We start from the raw sequence: 22,062 nt of genomic DNA, 5'->3' as shown, positions 1-22,062 counted from the left end.
TCTCACCTCCCTGTCCTAGATCTACCCACCCTTCCTTCCTCTGCCCCAGACACCGAGCACAGCTGCGGCTGGAAAGGCCCATTCTACAGACGGATACGGTGGCCTTTCGCAACCTGCTGGACCCCGAGGTGGAAGTCAAATGACTCCTATGCAACTCTGAGAGCAAAGGTCGACCTATGTCAGCCTTGTCTCTGCCCAGCCTCCTAGAATCTCTCCCCTTGGAGACTAAGGGATTTCTTCCCTCTTATTGAATGCTAATCCTAGGTTCACCCCAAAGATTTGGAACACCCCTCCTTCCCATCCCAGCCCACAAGCCTCTCACTATCTCTGACCCCTTAAATCATAGAACATTAACTCCTGAATTACGAGCTGGATTGGACCCTCCCCCAATCCTCTCTGAGTCTCAGTAGCACGTAAAAGCCTTCCTAGAAGTCCTGACAAGTCATCCAAAAACCTAAATTGCCAGTGACCAAGGTGGGGAAAGGTGGCGAGAAAAATTGTCCAAGGCGGTTTTTTGCCCGTCTACAAATATCCTGGATTTTTAAATACACGAATTAGTGAGGAAGCTACCAAATTATTCCAGAGGTGTTTTTAGAACAGTTACTTTGAAATCATAGTTAATTTCATTATTGTTTAATAATATTTCACCTTAGACACAAACCTGGAGAGCTCAGACCCAGATACCGATTTCAGCTTCATCATGAAGAATGGTAGATGTTTGGGGAAGTTACTTCAACGCTCCCAAAATTTAGTTTCCTTAACTGGAAAGTGAAAATAATAATATCTCCTTCACACAGATGACCTCTTATGATGAAATTAGCGATGGGACAAAGGTCTGGCACATAATAGGCACTCGATTAAAAACTAGTTCTCCCTCACCATTTTCCTCCTCTGCAAATTATTCAGAATGCGTCGCCCCAGCCCGTGGAAACTATCACCACCTGGTGTACAGGTCTCAAAACTGCACAAGCAGGAGCAAAGGTGAAAATACCACCTCGACTCAGGACACTGTAAAACCGAAATCCAGAAACGACGGAAAATCACATATTTAAAAGTCATCAATCACATATGAGATAGACTACACCGGAGATGCCAGGACACTGATTAGAATGAATCAGGGAGAACTTCCTGGAAGAGGCACAGCTCACTTTGATAGGTAAGGAGAAAAAAAGGATGTGGGCGGATCGACAAGAAGGAAGAAGAATTTCCTATGCGAAGTTAGGGAGGAAGCTTGGAAGCAAAAGAGAAAGGTCCTAGAGGTCTCAGGGTGACAAATAACGTCAACTGGAGACTGTAACCCAGCCCAGCCTGTTAACTCTTTAGGCCCTTTGATCACTGTGGAAAATAAGAGAGAACGGGGATAATTGGGTGTAGGTCACCCCGCTACACAGCACCTGTCCCGGGACGGCCCGCTGACAGTGCTCAGGCACAGCACCTCTAACTTTGATCAGGAATTGCTTTCGTGGGAGAAGGTGCTGGAAGCAGCCAGGGAAGGCTATGGTGACAAAGAGCCTCAGGGAAGGGTAGAAACGTGCTTCTCCTTAGGCACAGAGGTCACAGGCAGAGGGAGCCTCTTGGAGACAGCAGTCCTGTGTCTCCCATCTTGGTGGCCCCACAATTCCTAACTCGGTGGCTGGAAGAAGCTACATACATGACTGTAAGGTCAGCTTCCCGGCCTGTGGGCAGCAGAGGCGGCATTATGCATGCAGCACGGTCCCTAACCTGGCCCTCCACTCTGCTCTGCACTCTGGCCACAAGCGTTCTGGGTTGTGCTGTGCCTTCTCATTCTTCGAGATCTTTGAAGACTCTTTCTCCTGCTGCCTGAAAAACCCTGAGAGTCCCATTTGAGACGCAGCTTCTTCCAAAAAGCCTTCTCCGATGCCACCCGGCGCCCAGTCATCCTCTCGGCGCGTCTTCTTACAACGCCTCGCAATTTCTCGTCCTCTCGTCTGCATCTCTCTTTGGCTCTAAGTTCCACGGAGGCAGAAACACATTCCGCGCAAATGTGTCTCTCGTTCATGGCCGTTTCCCCAGCGCCGAGCGTAGTAGTGTCTGGCCCGCTGAGGTTCTCAACAAAGACTTAAGGTGAAGTGGATAGAATGTCGGAAGCCCTCGCCCAAGCAGCTCTGAGCAACCTAGAAATAAAGGAACTCGGGAGGGAAGGGCTCGCCCTGAGGGCAGGCATCGTCAGTCAACTACTTGTGCGTGGCCCCAGGCCTTTCCAGAACCGGTCCCTAAAGTAACCGCTTCCTCCCCCGAGGCAGCTGCCTTCATCATCACTGCCCAGTGGCAGCAGCAGAGAGCACCCCAAGCCCCCCAGGCAGAAACCCCAGCGCGGTCTGTGGCAGTGCCCCAGAAACATCCCGAATGCAGGGCTTTTCCCGTGTCCCTACCCACTTCCCCCTCATATCAGCATCGTGGAGAAAAGGATTCTATCTCCCCAAGTCTGGACGGTGCGCGATGCCCCCTCCCAGAAGGGAGAAGCTATTCTGCCATTTTGCAGTGTGTGGAAGGTCGCAGGCAGCGACAGAGGCAGGAGGGTGCCTCAGCGGAGCTGGTCCCAGAACCGTGGCCCCTCCTGGCAGCGGAGTTCCAAACCAACCTTGTTTCTTCATAAAATCACCAATATTTTCCTCTCCGTAGGGCCCGCCCTTCCCGTCGGCTACGTGTGCCTAGGTGGTCCATTTCTGCCTGGAGACCTCCCAAACTGTCAGATCACTCATCTCTTGCGAGAGCCAGTGATATCATTGTGCGATTCTGCTGGTTTTTGTTCCAAACGGCCATGTGTGGTATGGCAATGAGAGGATTTGGCAGGAGCTGGCTGCTGTCGCCCGAGTTCCTCACGCTGTACCCACATCCTTCATGACCCCCCAAGCCCCCAGCTCCAGATGTTGGCTTCGAACATGGGCCACGGCCTTGCCTGGGCCCTGCCCCAGAGACCGAGTAGATATAATTACTTCAGCCCTGTGACCACTGGTGTAGCCACGCCTAACTCTCTCCTACTGATTCGCCCTGAGTCATTCATCCCCGACTCCCCCCATGTCAGAGTAAGTGGGAGGGGTATTTCAGTTAGACATTTGACACCTTCCTTTGAAGGCAGAACATGTGAATGCCTCTGATCAACATCTAAAGGCGGCCTGACATGGCCCCTGCACGGAGCCGCCCTCAGTAAATCCAGCTGGCTCTCACTGCAGGGACCGCCACCATTCCGCCTCATTTATCAGCGGTTCCATCTGCTTCGGTGTGGGACGTTCCATGCGTCCACGGTTCTGTTGTGTCAGGGGCTGGGGCTGCTCCCCCAAGAGTTTCTGGCCCCCACGAAGGGCCCAGTCCGGGCCTGTCATCTTTCCCATGATGGCTAGAGCAGCTGTTGGTGGTTCGGAGAAGGCCTTCAAGGGCCCCGGCATCTCATTTTCATGCTCGGAGCTAAATCCATGTGTGCATGATCTTTCCTTGAAACTGTAGGAGGGAACTGTGTCTCTCAACCTTTTACACCGAATTGATTGAGTGCCTCCTTGCGGAGCGCTGAGCTCAACCCTGCTGCCATCCAACTTCAAAAGGCCGATTGTCTCATTAACCTAATTGCCTGACTTTAAGGAACTTACTTAAGTTACCCACTAAAGGATGGCCACGTCTGTCCAAACAAGACATTTTAAAGAATTCTCAGTAAAAAGAAATCGCTTTCCACTGTGACAGACCAATGTCTCTTTTCGTGGGTTATTGTAATGATTATGGTAGGTTTGCATCTAAGCCCTGGAGAAATTTTTAAGAGAAAGATACAAGCAGCACATTTGTATAGATTACCAACTGTGAACCCCTTTCTGAGTGATGGCATTTGGAAAAGTTCAACCAAGCTACGCCACAAAGACAATTAAATGTCCGTACTACGGAACATTTGTCCTTTTGAAAAAAAAGGAAGGAAGGAGGAAGGAAGGAAGCGGCGGCGGCGGCGGCGGCGCATCAGTGCTCAGAACCAAATCCTCATTCTCAAACAAGAAATGGGTCATTCAAACTGCTCAGAGATCTCTGAATTATCAATCACATCAGTCAGCTCTCGGAATTTGTACAAGGGAGCTCCCCAAAACACCTGATACCAATCCCGGGGGGTTAGCCAGGAAGGGCTGCTTGAGCCTCCACTAGGAGAGGCGTGGAGGAGGGGAGGAGGGGCTGCATTGATGGCTGTGGGCACAATGGGCGGGTGGGCCTCCGAGGAAGGGAAGGGGGTACCATCCCGTAGGAAGCGGCGAAGGGGAAGAGAAGCCGGGAGACTGTGGGCTGGTGCCGGTGCGGACGCTCAGCTGCGGCCCCTCGGGCTCACTCACCCGACGCAGGCCGGACCCCCGGCCCTGCGGATCCAAGCTCGGTCTTAAATGTCTAGGTGGAGACGGAGCTCCGGTCTGCACGGGATCGCATTCCACTGCACAACCCCAGAACGGCGTGGGGCTCCTGAAGACGAGATATGCAACTTAATTTCCTGGGGCTGGAACCTTCTAGAGGAGAGAATGGACCGGGGCTGACTTCAGAGCGTGGTGTCCTGCAGGCCCAGGATCTGATTCCTGCTCGGTCCCTTTCATGTCAACCAAACAGCCCTTTTCCACCTTAAACTACAGCGCTGGGGATAACAAAGAGAAATCCAAAATCTAGACTGAAACTCAGCCTCAGACGTCTCAGACTAACTCCTCTTACCTGGAAGGGCCCAGGCCAAGGACTCCACAAAACGCTGCAGCCTGTGTCTGCGGCTGAGCACAGTGCGCTCCCCTGAGACGTGACTCAGAGATGGGGACTCCAATCATGCCCACAGCTCGGCAGTGGTCCGGGGTTTCTATGCACCTGCGTGCTGGTTGTCCCCCAGATCCAATCCCTGCTCTGTCCTGCTCTGTACCCGGGAGCCTGGCATCTGTGGGTCTCCTCTCTTCCCCTGCCTGGTGGGGTGCAGGGGCAGAGGGCTGAGAAGAAGAGGTCAGGGCAGTTCTTTCTCCTGCTCCCTCTGCATGAGTCTGGGGACACCATTCTGACAGTGGCTGTGCCCTCCGCCCACAGCCACGCCTAGGTGCCTTCTCTTCCCCAGCTCCAGGCTCCAGCAAGGCAATTTCTCAGGTAGGACACTGAGTAACGGCCCCCAAAGACACCCAGTTCCTGATTTCTGGAACCTGCAAATATTACCTTATATGGCAATAAGGACTTTGCAGACGTGACTAAGTGGAGGATCTCGAGACGCGAGATTGTCTTGGATGATCTGAGTGGACACTACATGTAACGTCAAGTATGTTTCGAAGAGGATGGCAGAGGGACATATGACACAGAGGAAAAGCCTACGTGACCAGAAAAGCAGAGATTAGAGAGACATGGACACAAGCCAAGGACTACCAGCAGCAACCAGAAGCTGGACGAGCCAAGGAATGGGTTTTCCCTTGGGAGCCTCCAGAAGGAACCAGCCCTGCCAAGACCTGACTCATGTTGGGCTCCTGGCCTCCAGAACCGTAAGAGAATAAATCTCTGCTGCTTAAGTCACTACATTCGTAGTAATTTGCGACAATAACCCTAAGAAACTAATACAGCTCCCGGCCTCTTAGATCTGGGTGCAATTGGTCTCCCAACTGTCGCGTGGCTTCTGTTTTCTGCCAGAATCCTATCTGCTGCATCGCACCTCGTTCCAAAAGAATTTAAGATAGTATATCAAAAAAATATATATGGTACAAGAAGATTTAGTTCGATGAGGAAATGCAGGAGAAAAGGGAAATAAGGATAAAAAAATACAAAGCCTACACGAATATCCAAAAATGTATGCCACGCGGCCCTGAACACTTTTTGGAAATTGGCCTGCTAAGCTCCCCAGCGGCCAATGCAAACAGAAAAAGGATCACCGATTTTAGTCTATTCCTTCTTATACTGCACCGATGTTAGGAACTGCCTGAAGACTTGGTTAAACATCCACATAGCCAGTCGTCACTTCATCCAAGACCTATCAAAACAGAACCTTGTACGGAAGCAGTGAGAATCTGGATTTTAACCAACACCCGAGACGCAGTAGACAAGTTCACGTCTGTAAGGTGAGAACGCAACATGGAAAGTGTTGACAAAGAGAAAATGTTACAGATGAGGGGGGGAAGTAGCCATCATCTCAAGACCAGAGAGATGTCTCCAAGTGTATAGATGCCTTTCCGGCCGTGGTCAAGCACTGTCCTCTCTGCCCCTACCGCCACAGCTACAGGACCAAGGAAGCGATCCAGGCATGAAAAATAAGATTACAACTTAGCCGTGCCCGGAATGAAGACACAGCAGATTCCCGTGTCTCCTCCTTACTTTCCATCCTCCGTTCGCTTTCCAAACAACCCTCACACACAGCCAGGGGCCTTCCAGGGCCCTCGGGGATGAAGAGATAATGTAGGCGCGTGCTATGGGGTGTCCTGTTCCCCAGCAGCGAGGGGTGTGCGAACGAAGCCAATCCCATCAGACCTTTTTCCCGGGATGGGTTGGCGGGGAGCTAGGTTACAGGCGGTCTCTGATTCTTGATGGTACAGGATATCTAGATGGGAGCGGAACCTTGCTATACCGGGAGAGAGGCCAGGCTGAGCACGAAGTACGAGGGTGAGAAACCCACAGGAAACGGAGCCAGCGCCCCGATCAAACCACTCGTGAAACTCAGCCCGCCACCGTACTTTCTCAATTCTGCGAAGCAAGACATTTCCTTTCCTGGGCTGTGTTATCTTATCGTTGACGTTACTTTTACTTGCATTTCAAAGCATCCTAGACAGCAGACCTATTATGTTTACCTAATATTTTCGATTAAAAATCCACATTAAATTTTAAAATTTTTTTAAATAAAAAAAAAATTATAGAAAACCTTGGAGAGAGATAACTCTACCAAAAGGAAGCATGTATTTCTTTTTAGTGACGCTATTATTTTCTCTCTTCCTGTCCACGTACCGAAGGGATTGCTAAATATTCTGATTTTTGTTTTCCTCATGATCACGGTTACCACGCCTTTAGATGCAACCAGAGACTGACCTTGTGCTTCTTTCTCTTTATCTGCTACTATAACATAAACTTTCAAGGCACTTCCTGGAAAACATCATTTCAAAACTTCAATGACACCCTAACCCAGGATGAGCAGTGATTGGGGGTTGTCACATCGTCTTCAACCGCAGGCTGTATCCCAGCCAGGAGGCAGCCAGGAGGATCCAAGGGGTGAAAGATGGAGAAATCCATAGAAATGGCATATGCATGGGACCCAGTTGCAATTTCAGAATTCTGGCTGTCCTTTCCTACCCAGTTAGCTATTTCGAATGACTGTCTAGTTGATTTCTAAACCGGAATGGTTGATAGCTAGTCAAAAGTTTTGGCTAAAATTCCAAAGCCTGGAGACGAATTCACTTCGATATAAAAAATGTTACTGGGAGAACGGGGTGAAGGGTTACAGAAGTACAAATTCGTAGTTGATAGTTGGGTACGGGAATGGGGAGCATGGCAGAGCGAATGCAGTTAGCATTAATATGATGGCTGGGTGGAGGGCCGGGGGAGGGAGGGAGCAACTGGGGGGATCGTTTTATGGAGATTATAGATGTCTAACCAATGGACTGTATATTTGAAACGTGTTTAAATAAATAAATTTGTTTTTTTTCAAATGTGACTAATGGGGAGTTGTTGTTTAATGGAGACAGAATTTCAGTTTTGCATGGCGAAATGTTCTGGAGATTGGGTATTTTAACACGACTGCACGGGACGCTTAAAATGGTTAAGGTGGTAAATTTCACATTAAGTGTATTTTACCACAATTACATACAGGATATATGTATTCATATGTATACGTATGTGAAAGGGGCGGGGGACTTCATTTTCACCCAGCAAGGTTCGTACTTCGTATACGTAATAACAATAATAATATCTAACACACATAGAGCATAGGAGTTTCCAGTGGGCTGGGTACCGGTTCGTAACTGCTTTTCCCTTATTTTCTAATTTAAAATTCTCACAACTACCCTATAAGGCGGATATTATTATTATTACTATTATTATGACTCCAATGTACTAATAAAGAGACTGAACCATGGAGAAGTTTTGAAACTACCCCAAAGTCACCTGGGCTGAGCTGAGATACAAACCCATTCAGTTTCACCCCAAAGGTTATACTCCCCGTAGTGTATCATCGAGAACTATTATCCCATTTTACAGAAGCAGGAATCGATGCTCAGACTTAAGAAAATGGTCCAGGATCATGAAGACAGCAAGTGCAGGGTCCGAGAGAACTGTGAGGATGGGAATAGTGTGTGTCCGCCCCGTTTCATGGGACAGCCGCCGGCCACAGGTGGCTGAGTGACAACAGAAGTGTGGCTGGCGATATTTTATTTCCTTTTAATGAATTTAAATGTAAATAACCATACGGCACAGGTATAGATGGAAAACCAAAACGTATTTTCGAAATGCATTTTATCGTGGTAAAATACAAAACCAAAATATTTTTTAAAACACCAGAATCTGCACACACTTCATAGGCCGTCAAGCCACGATGTCACCATGCCTAACGTGGCCTCTGGGACACTCCATTGCACACTTGTGGAAAAGTCAATAACCTTTCATTGTGAAAATCGGGTCTCCAAGACCCTTAAAAGTCCCAGGACCACACTTTTTGCGTCTTAAAGGACTGACAAGTAGGAACAATTCTTCGCCCACCCGGCTCTGGGACTTCTTTCTTCCATTTGGGAGGACTTTGCCTCACCCTGCCCCCACAGTTTGGTTTCTATTGCTCCCAGACCCACAGTCTTAGCAGGCCGGGGCGGAGGAGATCCAGGGACTCTGTCCTGGACAACGCAGGCCACCTAAGGAAAGGAGACGGGACACGGTGGCCCAGCTTGCTGAGGGAGAATTTTCCTTCAGAGGTTCCAAGGCTCTGAGGCAGCAAAGTGAAATTCAAGATGCTGGAAAAGATGGAGGGGCCTCCTGTCCCTAGGGCCACCACTTTTCCCCTCACGCCAGCGGACAGGAAAGAGGAGGCCGCTGGAGGCAGAACAGACAGGGCTTCGGGCGGCCTTCTGGGGCAACTCAATCAAAGAAATTATTTTCCCACGGACGAAGCCAAGAATAGCTTAATGACTTTCTCCTGATTGAGAAATAAATCTATTAATTTATGGCCCAGCCCCCAAACCCGTTGTGTCAACCCCACCCTCCCCCACCCCTTAAAATGTGAGAAATGCTTCAAAATGCCACTTATTTTCACGGCTTCCATCTTCTATTTCTTGTGGTTCATTTTTCACTCAGTTCTTTCATACTGCTCCCTTACTGCCGCCTCTCTCAGAGCCACGTCCAGACCCCAGGACGCACCTCATCACAGAGGCTAACGCTTCGGAGGCGCAACAACGTAAAGTCACCAACAAGGAGAATTAGACGTCTTTGGAGAGAAGCTGGCCAGCACCGCGCCTCCTGCCTAAGGAGCGGCCTTGTGCCTCCGAACATGCGTTTTAACCAAGCCTGGGGATCCAGAGACAGAGCAGTAAATCAAAAAAAAGCAGAGGGGGAGAGACCAGTGTCAGAGACTCGCCATTTCCACTGCCCAGCACAATTAACACTCCCCGGGGGTAGCTGCTAAGTGGCTGGGATTTATGGACATGACCACCCGCTGCCTGACCCCGATGGGCCGCAGCTCTCAGCGGCCCCTCCCAAGAAGGACTAAGTGGGTAAACCAACCTAGCTTTCCGCGGGAATTCGGCCTCTCACCTGCACGACTCTATATCCTGGAGATATGGTGCTTCATTGCAACAAGAGATGATTTACATCCTGCCTGGAGACACAGGCGGAACTTATTCCCACCTCCACTGACTGTGTGTACTTCGGCCAGTTAATTACGCTTTCTTTGTCACAGTTTACTCATCTGCAAAATGGAGTCATCGCCTAACTGGAATTTGGCAAAAAAACAAAAGATTTAAAATATGTAAAGTTTTTAGAACAGCGCCTGGAACATAGACAGACAGACACAGGACAACTTAGAACACACACACTGAAAAGTGGGGCCAGTATTATTAGTGAAGCTGCCTTAGGGCTAAGCCGGGCGTCCCCTGGTCCAGCTCCCCAGTCCTGGTGACGGGGTGAAGGGACCTGCCTCACTCTGGCTGCCCGGCTTAACTCGCGGCTCTCGTAAGCCGCTGTGGCCTGGCCTGAGACACTGTGCACACGCTTCGTGTTAACCAGGCGGGAACTCGGCACGAGCACTCGGACCTCTAGTCTTGACCTTCGCTGGGTCACCTGACCCGGCCTCACTCCCCGACCACCTTCTCGCCTCCTCCCGGACGCAAAGCCCAAGGAATTCTCTTTCGCCGGCTTTTTGATGGGCCCTTTTACCTGCCACCGGCCGATGCGACCAGCGGAATGAAGTCTGGGCCCCAAGGTCCGAGGACCGACTCCAGACCTCGAAGCGACAACGGGAAGAAGCAGTGCAGGGGTCACTCGGGACCCGGGACCTGTCCGCGCTCGGGGCCGTGCAGCCTTATGCGGGGCCTGGAATGCACCCCCCATCCCGCCCCCGGCGCCCGAGACGCGCGACTCCAAACCGCGGGTACAGACTCGCGGGTCCCCCGGGCTCATCCCCTGCCCGCCCCGACTTTCGTTTTCAGCCGCGCCTCCCGGGCATTTTTCTGGCCTTAGCGCAGCACAAAGCAGAGACTCGTGGGCACCATCCGTGGCCGCGGCGCCTGCGGCCCCAGCTCGCGGCTTCGGGCGCGCGGGGCCCCCTCGATCTGGCGCGCGGGGCTCTGGAGCCAGAAAGTGTACACAGACCATCAATTTCCTGCGCCCGCCCACCCGGCGCGGCGCTCAGAGGCCGAGGTCCGCCGCCGTCCCCGGCGCCCGGCTCCCCTCGGGCTGGTAATGCGGCCCCCGGCAAAGCGCCGCTGGTACCGGCAGCGGCTCCCGGCCCGGCGCATCGCGGTCCTGCCCCTGCACGGGCACCAGAGCAGCGACGACACCCAGGTCACAGCCTGCCGAAGGCTCCCGGCTCCTGCGTGGGAGGCTAAGGTGCGGGCAGCGCGCGCAGCCGGGGAGAGGCCGGGCCTGGAGGAGGCCAGGGGAGCATGGCAGGGGAAAGGAGCAAAGAGTCTGTGGCTTCCGACTACTCGATCTTTCCATCTCGACGTGGAAGGAGCCAGGAAGCGCGCGTGGCGCCCACTCGCTGAAAGATGTTTGTGTTGTGGGCCCCCCACTTCACGCCGTGGTCAGCCCCGTAGCCCGCGCCACGCGCGCGCGGAATGCGCTTTCCCTGCAGGCGCCGCAAGATGGTTCTTAACAGATTTCTCTGTGGTTGCGTCTACACTCACAACGGAAAGCGGGTATTTGCAATAACGATCCGAGCAATTCTCAAAGACAGCAAAGCTTTTCTTTGAAATTTGTCTCTGAAGAGAGAATCGCAGCTGGAGCGAGAAACGTGGGGTTTGGAGCCGGAGGCTGGGCCACGCCCTCGGCAGGCGTGTACCTGGGTGGAATGATTCAGCCTCCGCTTCTCAAAGTGGGCATCTGGGAGCCAGGAGGGACCACGCCGTCCCGCCCAGCGTGGCTGTGAAGGTTAAATGAGACACGAGACTTTCAGTTCTTGCTTAAAAAGTGGGAAACGATTTCCTGCATTTTCGCCTGCACGAAGCCACCTTGGGTGATTTCAAACCGCAGTCAAGACGCGTCCCCCGCGTCCCCGGCCAGAAGAAATTCGCAGTGTGACGACAGGAGCAGTGGTGATAGCTTAATAACAACTCCCAGGACTGGGCGCCTCCTGTTTGCCAGTGCCTGCGACCGCTCTGTATCAGACACGCTCCCCTAACCTATGTGGAGGGGACACTGAACTGCCTCGAGGGTTCTGGGCACATGGTGGAGCTGGAGAGGACTCAGAAGGCTGGATGCGTCCCCCTGACCGCCATTCCTCTGCGGCGGAAAAACCAAACCGGAGGAGGAAGGAGGTGGGAGAGAAAGGGTCCATTGCTAAAGCTTTGGGGCTGGGAGCACGCACCTCAAGGCACTTCCAGATGGCTCCAGCCCCAGCCACTGATGGTCCCCAGCCCAGAACCCGCCCAGCCCGTGGGAGGGGCTCTTAAGGTGTGTGTGTGTGTGTGTGTGTGTTGATGGATGACGCTGAGCCTGTGGTGACGTGAGTATCACAGGCGCATCACCCTAACTCCTGAGCAATGCCCCTGAGCAGGATGGTGGCTTTGCAGGTCTTTCTTTCTTTCTTTCTTCTTCTTCTTTCTTTTTTTTTTTTTAATTATGCTGGCCTTCGGTTGTTAACGCTCAAAATATATCCCGGCCTTTCGTTGCACTTGGGTTCAGAGTGGAGGCTGGAGTCCACCACCTCTGGAGCAGACTGGAGTCCACCTCCTCTCAAATCACACACCCAGAGCCAAGGACATTCCCAAGCCCCAGGACCTCCGTGGTGGTCATCCCAGAACCAAGCCAGCCCTGGCCTAGCTCCTCTTAAAATCCTGAGTGACAAACAACAAAAGGGAAGAGGTTGGGCTGCCGGAAGCAAGGACAAGCAAGAGAGAAGACCGGCCGGAAGGAAATGGGAAATTTCGTACAGCCGACATTTAATTTTAAAATTATGTGTCACAGACGGAGTCTTTAATTCGATTCCTTTCCTTTCTAGCGTTTCACCCAGTTGTTCAACCACAAAACTGTGCCCGCCACCCAGGACAGAGGTCGGCACAGGCGGCTTGAGCTGGAACGAGGCTGGAAGAAGGGATCTGGCTCCGCAGATGGCTGCGGAGGACCCGAGCCAGGCTTTTAGGCGCCATCCCCCAGGGCTGCCCATCGTTGTTCCTGGCTCTGGAGGGGACCACCTCGGATGACGTGGAGGCCTAAGGGCAGGTGTTGACCTTGGACAGGTGCTCATTTGTCGAGCTGGGGATTCTAGAAGACAGAGGACACAGAATTCTCCATCAGATCCAGTAGAGTGGTGAACCAATCCGGGGAGCCAGGTGATCCCCTAAGGCATGGGGCTTCGAGATCTGAGATTCTCTCTCCATCCAGGGATGCGGGGAAACGGCAGGATGCTTCAACCGATGTCCGCGCACATCGCGAGACAAAGAATCCCGTTCACTCATGAGTTCATTCGTTCATTCGCCCATTCGTTCGCTCCTCTCTGGAGCGCCCACCACGTGCCGGGAACTGCCCTGCGTGCCCACTTCACCCCATTTCACCCCATTTCGGCAACGAAAATAAACGGCCCTGACAAATCAAAGTGAGGCTGGAATCTGTTGACCCGGAAATCGCTCGAGGCGAGTTGGGGGTGAGGGCAGCTCCGAAACTCCAAGAAATAAAGCGACGTGTTTGCGCCGCAGAAGGGGAAGGCGAGGTGAGGACGCACGAGGCCAACTCGCCGCCGATTCTCTCCTGCTCGGCACTGTCCGCCCCTGTGCGCAGAGACGCGCGCCAGGGCGGAGGTGAGACCCAAGGATGCACAGAAAGCTTCTGGTTTCAGTCCTGGCTCTTATGTTGACCGCTTGGCTGCATGACCGTGGACGAGTCACTCGACCTACAGATGAGGCCGTTGCTGCCTGGCTGCGCGCGACACTGCAGATGAAGGAGCCCAACCGAGGTTCCCTCCGCCGGGGTCGCGCAGCTTGTGAACGCTCTCTTGCTGCTCGGTGATGGCCTTAGATCCAGACCCCTGCGTCTCCTCAGCCTGGTTACGTGGGGCTTCCAAGTCCATGGATAGCTCCGTGCCTCGTTGCTCAGCTTCCTCCTGCGTTTACAGTGCTAACCACGCGATCCTATTGTTCCTGCGGATTCGCTGAGACTATAAATAACCACAAGGGCCACAGCAATCGCTGTTCGTTTATTCGTAAACACTCCTTGAGGCACCTTCCTCGTTCTGAGGTTCTGAGCGCCGTGCTAGGTGCTGGGATTGCTCCGGTCACGCAGCAGAGCCCGGACCTGACCTCCAGAAGCCGAGGGTGCCTTTCCCCAGCAAAGGGACAGCTGCTGTCCTGTTTCCGTTTTGAAGGTCCTCCCTCTGCGCCATCAGTTAAGAACTTAATAAAACGCCCGAAGTGCCATTTGTCCCAAAAGGACTTCAACAGAGGGGCACATATTTTTCCCTCCTTGGACCCCAGACCTTTGATGAAACTTCCCGCAAACATGAAGTGTCAGAAAATTCCAGGTTCTTTCCCTTCCAGCTCCCAAGGAAAACTCGCAGCCATACCCGCCAGCATTGTACACAGGGTGCCAGGACCAGTGCCAGGAGTACCAAGAGGAAGAAGTGCCAGTGGGTGTCTCACGGAGACAGTGGATGAGCGTGGCAACCCCTGTCACCACCTGGCAGCCCATTCAAACACCGTGAGCTATTCCATAAACGGTTTCCCTGGGCACACTGAATGGCATTCATGAGCCTCCATCATGAGGATTTAAGGATTTAATTTCCTGGAGAATAAAGATTGTCTTGCATTATTTTTCTTTCTTTTTCCCCACAACTGCATGCGTACTAACAAGAATCTCAACAAATAGTGCAGTAAATAAAAGGATGGGTGAAGGAATACAATGACATCCAAGCCTGTGGCACCGATTGTATGTCACCCACCGTTCTCATCTCACATTTGTTAATGCAATTAATCCTCACAGTAATTTATAAGTGAAGGAACTTCCGTTATTTTCTATTATACAGGTGAAGAAACTAAAGCCACAGGGTTAAATTTCCCAAGGTCTCAAGGTTAGTAATTGGTGAATGAATGAATGAATGAATGAATGAATGGATGGATGGATGGATGAATGCTTCTTGGGCTAGTTTGGGTTCCCATATGTTCCCCCGAGACAGTCATTGGGGTCATTGAAGCCACCAGCTCTGGGATGTGGCCCACTGTTGAAATGCCCGCTGCCATCTTCCCGGTCTCCTGTTCCCTGTCTGTCGCACCCCATGGACTGCCCTGGCTGGGGCAGATGAGAGAGAAGAACCCGCAGGCACCATCAGGCCTCAAACCCTGTGTTCTGCTCAGAATCCTAAATATCAGTGACAACCGAAAGAAGCAGAAAAGCACCAAGGATGGTGCCATGTCCTGTGAGCAGGGTATGGCCGGGACCCTAAACACTATTAGCAAAGCTAAACTTGCTACAGAGGCAGCACAGCCCGAAGGGTGGGTGACAACCTAGGAGAGACCTAGGCTTGCGACTCTCGGAGGGACACTCCTCAGAAACCACGGAGGGGAAGGGGAGCAGGCCAACTGGAGCCTCTTATGCTCTTGTGAAAAAGCCACTGAGCTTGGATAATTGGATTCAAACTTCAGGAGGTCAGCGGGGTCAGGGAGAGACACCCTCTCCTTTCTCACTGTGAGAGGAACTAACTCCACCCAGCTCCTGGCACTCACTCCCCAGGGGACCTCGGGGAACTGTCAAGGCTCCTAACCTCTGTTGCCTCAACTCTGAAATGAAGGAGTCAGGAGAAATCACAGCTGCCTGGACATCTATCCTTCATTCCTAAAGTGACGGAGGACAGGGCAGCTAAGGGACGCACGGGCCAGTGATTGCGGGCGGGGGGAGGGAAGGGGAGATGTCCGGGGCCAGTCCAGGCAGAGCTTTGCTTCTTTGCTTCGTTAGAATCCAGGTGGGGATGGAGACAAGTCCTTGGAAAGTGCACCCGCCTGCGTAGTACGCGGTGGGAAATGCCAGAGTGGCTGCTGCAGGGAGCGCGTGCTGCAGGTTTTCATATCCAGGTGAGTGAGCCGAAGGCCGCTCGTGTGACTTTGGGACCCAAGCCACTCTCGTCACAGTCTTGAAGGGGACGCTGTGAGCCAGAGGTGGGTGTGAGTAGTAGATCCGGTTGGATCTCCTCCACCAGCCCCAAGACGTGCAGTTAAAGGCCTCCCGAACAATAGCTGCGTCTTCACAAAAACCACGGAGCAGAGCATGCAACCCCCTTCCCCAGGGGCTAAAGAAGGGGGAACGGAGGACCCTGCGTGTCTCTGCCATCTTTAAATTAGTCATCATGTGGTGTAGGGAGGGCCGAGTTGAGTCCCTCTGTCCTGTCCTTTCTTCTTAAAGGAGGAGGAAGCTCCTTAAAGACGGGGCGGGGGGAGGGCGCAGACCGAACAGGAGAAGTGTCTGCATCTCAGCCTCCAGCTTCTCTTCCCCATTTCTGCTCCAGAGCTCCCCAGCCCATCCCACAAATGGAGTCTGTTTGAGGTCGCATGTGCTTGAGAGGAGGTGGGGTCATATCCAGGAACAGGTTAAAGCTCCAGTCTGAACGCTCCAGAAAATCCCCCCTCCCCCATTGCAGGTCCTGTTTCTTTCGAGGCCCTTGAGACCCCAAAGCTTCCGGAGGCTGAGGCTGCTGCTGTTGAGCGCCCACCCGGGTGGGGAAACCTGGGGTCACCTTCCAGTGACGATGGCCTCTTGTGTCTAGAACCAGAGAGACTGGTGGGCCAGGCACTCATAGCTCACCAGCTGCAGAACTGTGCAGAACCCCTGCCGACACCCCACTTCGGACCCTCGTTAGAAGGAGCAGCATCAGGAAAGATCCCAGAGCCACTGGTCCCCTCTGAGGGAGCTGGGGGGAGCAGAGGGATTTGTGACAACCGGAGTCTGAGTAACTACCCCCCCCTCCCACCATACACACCAAGACTTTCAGGGTTGGGGCGGGGAGGACGAGGAGCGATGTCCTTGGCTGGTTGCGGGCCACAGCCTCCCGTGGACGGCCGGACAGCTTTGGCCTCGGTAGGGACCGGGCAGCGACCGCAACTCGCTCCTAACAACTCCAGGCGCCTAGGTCCTTGCGGGCTCTCGGCTGAGGCGGGACACCCGGAGAACGCGGCGCCAGCTCTAGGGGTTCGGTGGGCGAAGCCTGGCGAAGGGAACTACAGAGACGAGCGCCCCACCCCCGCACCCCCGCAGAGCGAGGCGGTGGGGGACTCCTCACTCGGCTCTGCCAAGTGGAGAACGGGGAGCTTTACTTGCGTGGTGTCCACGAGAAGCTGCAATCTCCAGCAGACGGTCCCTCGTGTGTCTGAGTCTGCGTTCCGTGCGTGTGCGTGTGCGTTCGATGTGTAAATGTGTGTGTGCGTGTGTGTGTGTGCACGCGTGTGCGTGTGTGTGTGCGCGCGTGCGTGTGTGTGTGCGTGTGTGCACGCGCGCGCGCCTGTGCACCCGATGGGGCCGGGGTGTTAGACTCGCCACTCCCTCCCTTCCCGGCGCGACGCGCGCGGGTGGCCGTCCCTCCGATTGCGCCCGGGTAACCTCGCTCGCAGGGCCCGGCCCGGCGCCGGGAGGGCTGGGGCTGCTGCAGCTGGCGAGGCCGAGCCCCGCTCGGAACCGAAACGCTGTCACTGCTTTCAGAAAACGGAGAGGCCCGCGGGGCGCGCGTCGCGCCTTCGCCGGGCTCCGAGGCCCGCGCCCACCCGGCCCCTCCAAGCCCCGGCCCCGCGGCCCCTCTCCGCGCCCGAGACCTCCCGCTCCTGCTTCAAGAACGTCCAGCGGCCCCCGCCGCTCCTGCTAGTACCGAACGCCACCGGGAAGGTTCGAGGCGGCCTGGCCCGAAACGCCGCTTTGCTCCCCGCGCGCCCGGCCCGCCTGGAGCGGCCCGCGCGGTCCCGCGACCGCTCTTCTTCCGAATGAACTCTCCGGGCCTTGCGTGCTCGGTGGCGATGAGAATGCGCAAGAACTCGGGGCCCCGGGCAGTTCCCATGGGAAAGTGTCAGGAACGAAAGGTGGGCGGTGGCGGAGGGGCGAGCGCGGCCCACGAACCCTCCCGCAGCTCCCCGGCCCCTGCCCGCAGGTGCCCGCCGCCCCGCTCACTTCTTCCTCATCCTCCCAGCTCCGCCGCGCCCCCTGGTCTGGATGAACCTGGCCGACGTGAAGGCCTAATTGTACCTGAAATCACTCATTACTGTTCCTGGCGATGATTGCCGTCACTTTTGCAAAGCCAGGCCCAGGCGGGGGAAGGCGACAGGGGTTCGGGGTGGGGGGTACCTCCGGGCCTCGCGAAGAGCAGCGTGGCTGCTGTGAGCACAAAGCACCAACCTCTCCCCGGCTCACCTCCCCAGCCCGGCTCCTCAACTAGCTACACGTGCTGTCGCGTTCTTCTTAACGCCGGGACTGGATTCGAGTGCCTCCAAATTTGATGTTCTTGGGAAGTCCTGGTTCCAGAACTTTAATATTTGGAGGAGGGGCGGAGGAGACGGATCTCAGTAATAAAAGCGAATTTAGGGTACAGAGAAAATCCTGCAGTTGGCGGAGCGGAGCCTGTGGAAGGCACGAAGTAACCACCCGGGCTTGGGGCTGGAACCCACGCAGGTGGGGAGGCTGCCCACCCCTCTTGCGGCACATTTAGGGGTAGCAGCTGGCTCACGTTCCCTTTTAACTGGAGGTCCCTCCTGGGGTCTCCACCTTTCCTGCGGAGACCACCCTGGTGTTCCCTCTCCCCTCCCCCCACCCCCGCACATTCCTCTAGGGATTCAGTTTGATCTGGGAGATTGGGAGGTTGACAGACGTGGGAAATGGTCAGCCTTGCACCCCTGGGCTGTGCTCTGGGATCTGCCCACCTGTCTGATGCCCGCCCGCCCCCTCCCCCAGGAGAAGGCTAAATCTGGGGCCTCTACTTTGCCCCTTGGCTGGTAAATCTAGGATGGTTTTTGAATGCATTCAAGCAAATAGATCAGATGGGGGAAGAAGCTGAGCCAGGCCCGAGAGCCTTCTCACTCCCGCCAGGGGCCTGGGGTTTGTCCTAGGCTCACTGAGCGTGGCCTAAGAACCCCTCTCCAGGCTGTGTCCTCCGGAGGACCAGCTGCCCCGCGTGGGTGGTTGGTCCCTCAGAGGCCTTGAGCCCTCCCCCAAGCGCGGTGCCTAATAGACCCAGGCGACCAGGGTTGTCAGCAATGCCTATTTGTAAAATCTTCCAAAAGAACATTTTACGAACTCGACACTGTAGTTTTGAGGGAAAGAGAGCTGGGAAGACAGGTCTTGGAGAAAGGTTTGAATCTTCACCTTTTCGGGAAAATGTCGAATGGCCTGTCCCCGTAGCAGCGTGGAGGTTTGCTGGCTTCCAGCTGCAGTGTGTTAGGGACAGTGCCCCTCGAATTGCAGCAGCTTTGGCGGGGAAGAGAGCTCAACCCGGTCCTGCCGTGGCCCAGTTTTGAAGGAAGACTGTGAGCGTGGGAGTTGGGGTGGGGGCTGCGGTTTCGGAGACCCATCGCCGGCCACCGGTGAGCCAGGAGATCCCAGGTCTGGTTTGGGGCCTCACCTTGGTGTGACCTTGAACAAGTCACCTGCTGCTGTGCAATTAGCTTGGCATCGTTAAAGCCATCTCAGGCCAGGCCTCCCAGCCCTAACCCCTGTGGTCTGCCTGTCCTTCTCTCCAGGATGCTACGTGCCATATCCACGTGGGGACCAGTTGCACCGGAAGGGCCTCACCGCTCCAGGCCCGGCGCCGAGCAGCCACCTTGTGAGCTGGGCTGTAGCCACGGGCTTCTCCACCCTGACTCTGCACCCTGTGGATCCCCGAAAGGCCAGCGTGCACACTCATTGCAAACTCATCGTGTACCGAGTCACAGTTGGGCAGCCATCTGCCCCATGGGCCTAACAGATTCTATGGCCAGCTCTGCTCAGGCCACACTCAGGGATGCCCAGCTCGCCTTCGGTGGCGTTGGCTTGGACTACGGGCTACTGACACCTCTGATATGGCGGAACAAACCGCTGAGCCCCAACGCTAATCTCTGCAGCAAGGTGGCTCTGAGCTTATAGCATACCCCACCCCCCCAAAAAACTCTGGTGCCCAGCTCAGCGACACGCAGCACCGCGGAGCTCAGGCGGGACCGAGACCCTTAACATCACTACCCAAACGCCCCAGCCAGCCAAGCGGCCTTTACAAACCGTAGTAAACATTTTATTTACAAGTCTGTGGCGTCCTAAGTGCAGTCTTGGCGACCCCTAGGGCAGGAGGAGCTGCTGAGTCCCTGGAGTCACCGCGTGAGCTCGGTGTGAGCTGCTCGTATCTGGGAGAAGCTTCCGTTGGCGGCCGCTGCGGCTCCCCTGGGCTCTGTGCAGTGTGGGCTGCACCTGGCGGCCAGCGAGGGGGCGAGATGCCATCGTGGGGAAGGAGGCTCCGCTGCTGCGTCCGGCTCTGTCCCCAGCGCCACCATAGAGTAGGCACAAGATCTGGCCACGCTGGAAGGCTGGGCGTCTGCACCCCGGGGCCCGGAAGCCCCTCCACCCTCGTCCAGTCTATAGGCCCCCGAGCGGCGGCTGGGCAGGCTCCGGGCTCTTCGGTGCGCTGTCGAGGGCGGGCTGGGGCTCGGGGAGCAACTCCGGGGCGCTGCCGCCTCCGCCGCCGAGGCTGCTGGCGCTGCCCGCGGTGGTGGCGCTGCCCCCGGTGGTGGCGCTGCCCCCGAGGCTGCCGAAGCTAAAACCACCACCACCTCCACAGCCGCTGCTGCCACCGCTGCTGGTGGCCGAAGCCTTGATGACCGTGGTTTGGTTCAGAGACCCCTCAGTCCGCTCCGTGTCGCTGGGGGCCATGTCCAGGGACTCGGAGTCGCTGCTGTCGCTCTCGGCCTCGCCCTCTGAGCGGCTGAGGCTCCGCTCCTCCTGCTCACCGTCCGCAGCCCGCACTGCGCCTGCCAGCTTCTCGCCCGCCTCCTTGTCTTTGTCCTTCTGGGCCTGGGCCTCCTTGGAGTGCCGCCACTTCATCCGCCGGTTCTGGAACCACACCTTCACCTGCGCCGCACGGGGAGACAAGCAGGGACACCTAGATGAGACACGATCCGGCTGGCGTGCGGCCGGGAGCCACCGGAAAGACAGGAAAACACCACAGATCGTCCCAACGGGCCACCTCTGCCACGGGCCTGGCCCTGTGCTAGGAGCAGGGGCTGAGGGGCTCCCCAGGGAAACAAGGAGGTGGCCAGGGGTCCTCGCCAGGAACACACTAGGCCAGTTTCTCAAAAGGGGGTCCTCCAGACCTCACCCGAAATAACTTGGATGCTTGTTGGAACGGTAGATTCTTGCACTTTGCCTGCAAATGTCAACTCTAAATCCATGCTTCCCTAACCTCGCTAGAGTCAGGACCCTCCCGAGAATCTGATTAAAATTATGGACCCGTGGCCCAGAAAAACGCACATATCCCCAAGATCTTGCACACAATGTCGAGAGTTTGGTGAACCAAGGTTAAGAATTCCTGCTAAGCTGGCCCCTCTTCTACGGCCACTGTCCGCAAGTCCCTACAAAAGTAATTCCTTTTAAGGAGGAACCATGGGAAGCACAGAGGCGCAGGCGGTTCAAAGAGTTAATCCCAGTGGGATCGGGGCACCTCTGGGCCGTCAGTGGAAGAGCATTTCCTTGGCACGTGTGTACGCGGAGGCTGATAAGGACCCAGCCCCAGCCCCTGCGCAGGATAAGCTAATCCGACCACAGGCTCAGAAAATGCTGGAATTAAACCTGTGCGAAGTGGAGGGAGGGGGCGAGGATGGGGCGGAGAATCTATATTAATATACACCGTTCCCTGGGGACTCAATGCGTTCACACGAGTTCCAGCTTCCCTTTTAAAAATAACATCCGCAGCTGGTGGAGAGCGGCTGGGCCCTTCCAGCGTGTGCTGGGAGGGGAGTTGAGAAATGGAGGACAGGGAGACACGGAGACAGCAGTGCGTGCACCTAAAGGGGCTACGGGAAAGGGCCCGCCTCTGGCTTCTGCCCTGCTCAGAACACGTGGCGCCCTGGGAGCAAGGGCCGCCACGGCTGTGGGGAGTGGCGGGACTGTGACTTGTAGTTTAAAAACTAAAAACAAAACAAAACAAAAAACAAAAAACAAGCAAGCAAACCAACCAACCTCCGGTTCTTGAATTTGAGAAAAGGAAAAAATGGATTTCAGAAATTGAATTCGGGTACATTAGATTTGCTATTTAAAAAAAAAAAAAAATATATCCAATATGCCAAACCCCAGAATCTGCTGAAATGTCCTTAAGACGTCTAAGAAACTCTTTTTTCTTTCTCTCTCTCTCACTGTCCCCACTGGAGATTTTTCTTGAGTTTTGCCGTTAGAAAATCGGGCCGTGGCCGCTCCAAGCGGACTCCTGGCCCTGCAGGGGCAAAGTGATTCCGTTTGAAATGATGCTTT

At 54.8% G+C, this 22,062-nt stretch overlaps 1 protein-coding gene and 1 long non-coding RNA gene across 2 annotated transcripts in view; one reads left to right on the top strand and one right to left on the bottom strand.

The window, feature by feature from the left end:
• The first annotated feature begins 11,179 nt into the window (after positions 1 to 11,179).
• On the top strand, positions 11,180 to 14,418 carry LOC120619203 (uncharacterized). The gene is made up of 2 exons (XR_005657403.1): positions 11,180 to 11,933; positions 12,617 to 14,418. It is a non-coding gene; the product is annotated as an uncharacterized LOC120619203 (long non-coding RNA).
• Positions 14,419 to 19,812: 5,394 nt separating this feature from the next.
• HLX (H2.0 like homeobox) overlaps positions 19,813 to 22,062 on the bottom strand; it is a 5,467-nt gene continuing 3,217 nt past the window's right edge. Inside the window, exon 4 of the mRNA XM_039883429.1 lies at positions 19,813 to 20,667. Within this exon, the coding sequence (XP_039739363.1) occupies positions 20,176 to 20,667 (492 nt within the window). The 3' untranslated portion in view covers positions 19,813 to 20,175. The remainder of the gene's footprint in view (positions 20,668 to 22,062) is intronic.

Source organism: Pteropus medius, unplaced genomic scaffold (genome assembly GCF_902729225.1).
Source record: "Pteropus medius unplaced genomic scaffold, Ma_sr-lr_union100, whole genome shotgun sequence".
NCBI classification, from domain to species: domain Eukaryota; kingdom Metazoa; phylum Chordata; class Mammalia; order Chiroptera; family Pteropodidae; genus Pteropus; species Pteropus medius.
Note: the sequence above shows the minus strand (reverse complement) of the source record. Positions and strands in the feature narration are given on the sequence as shown.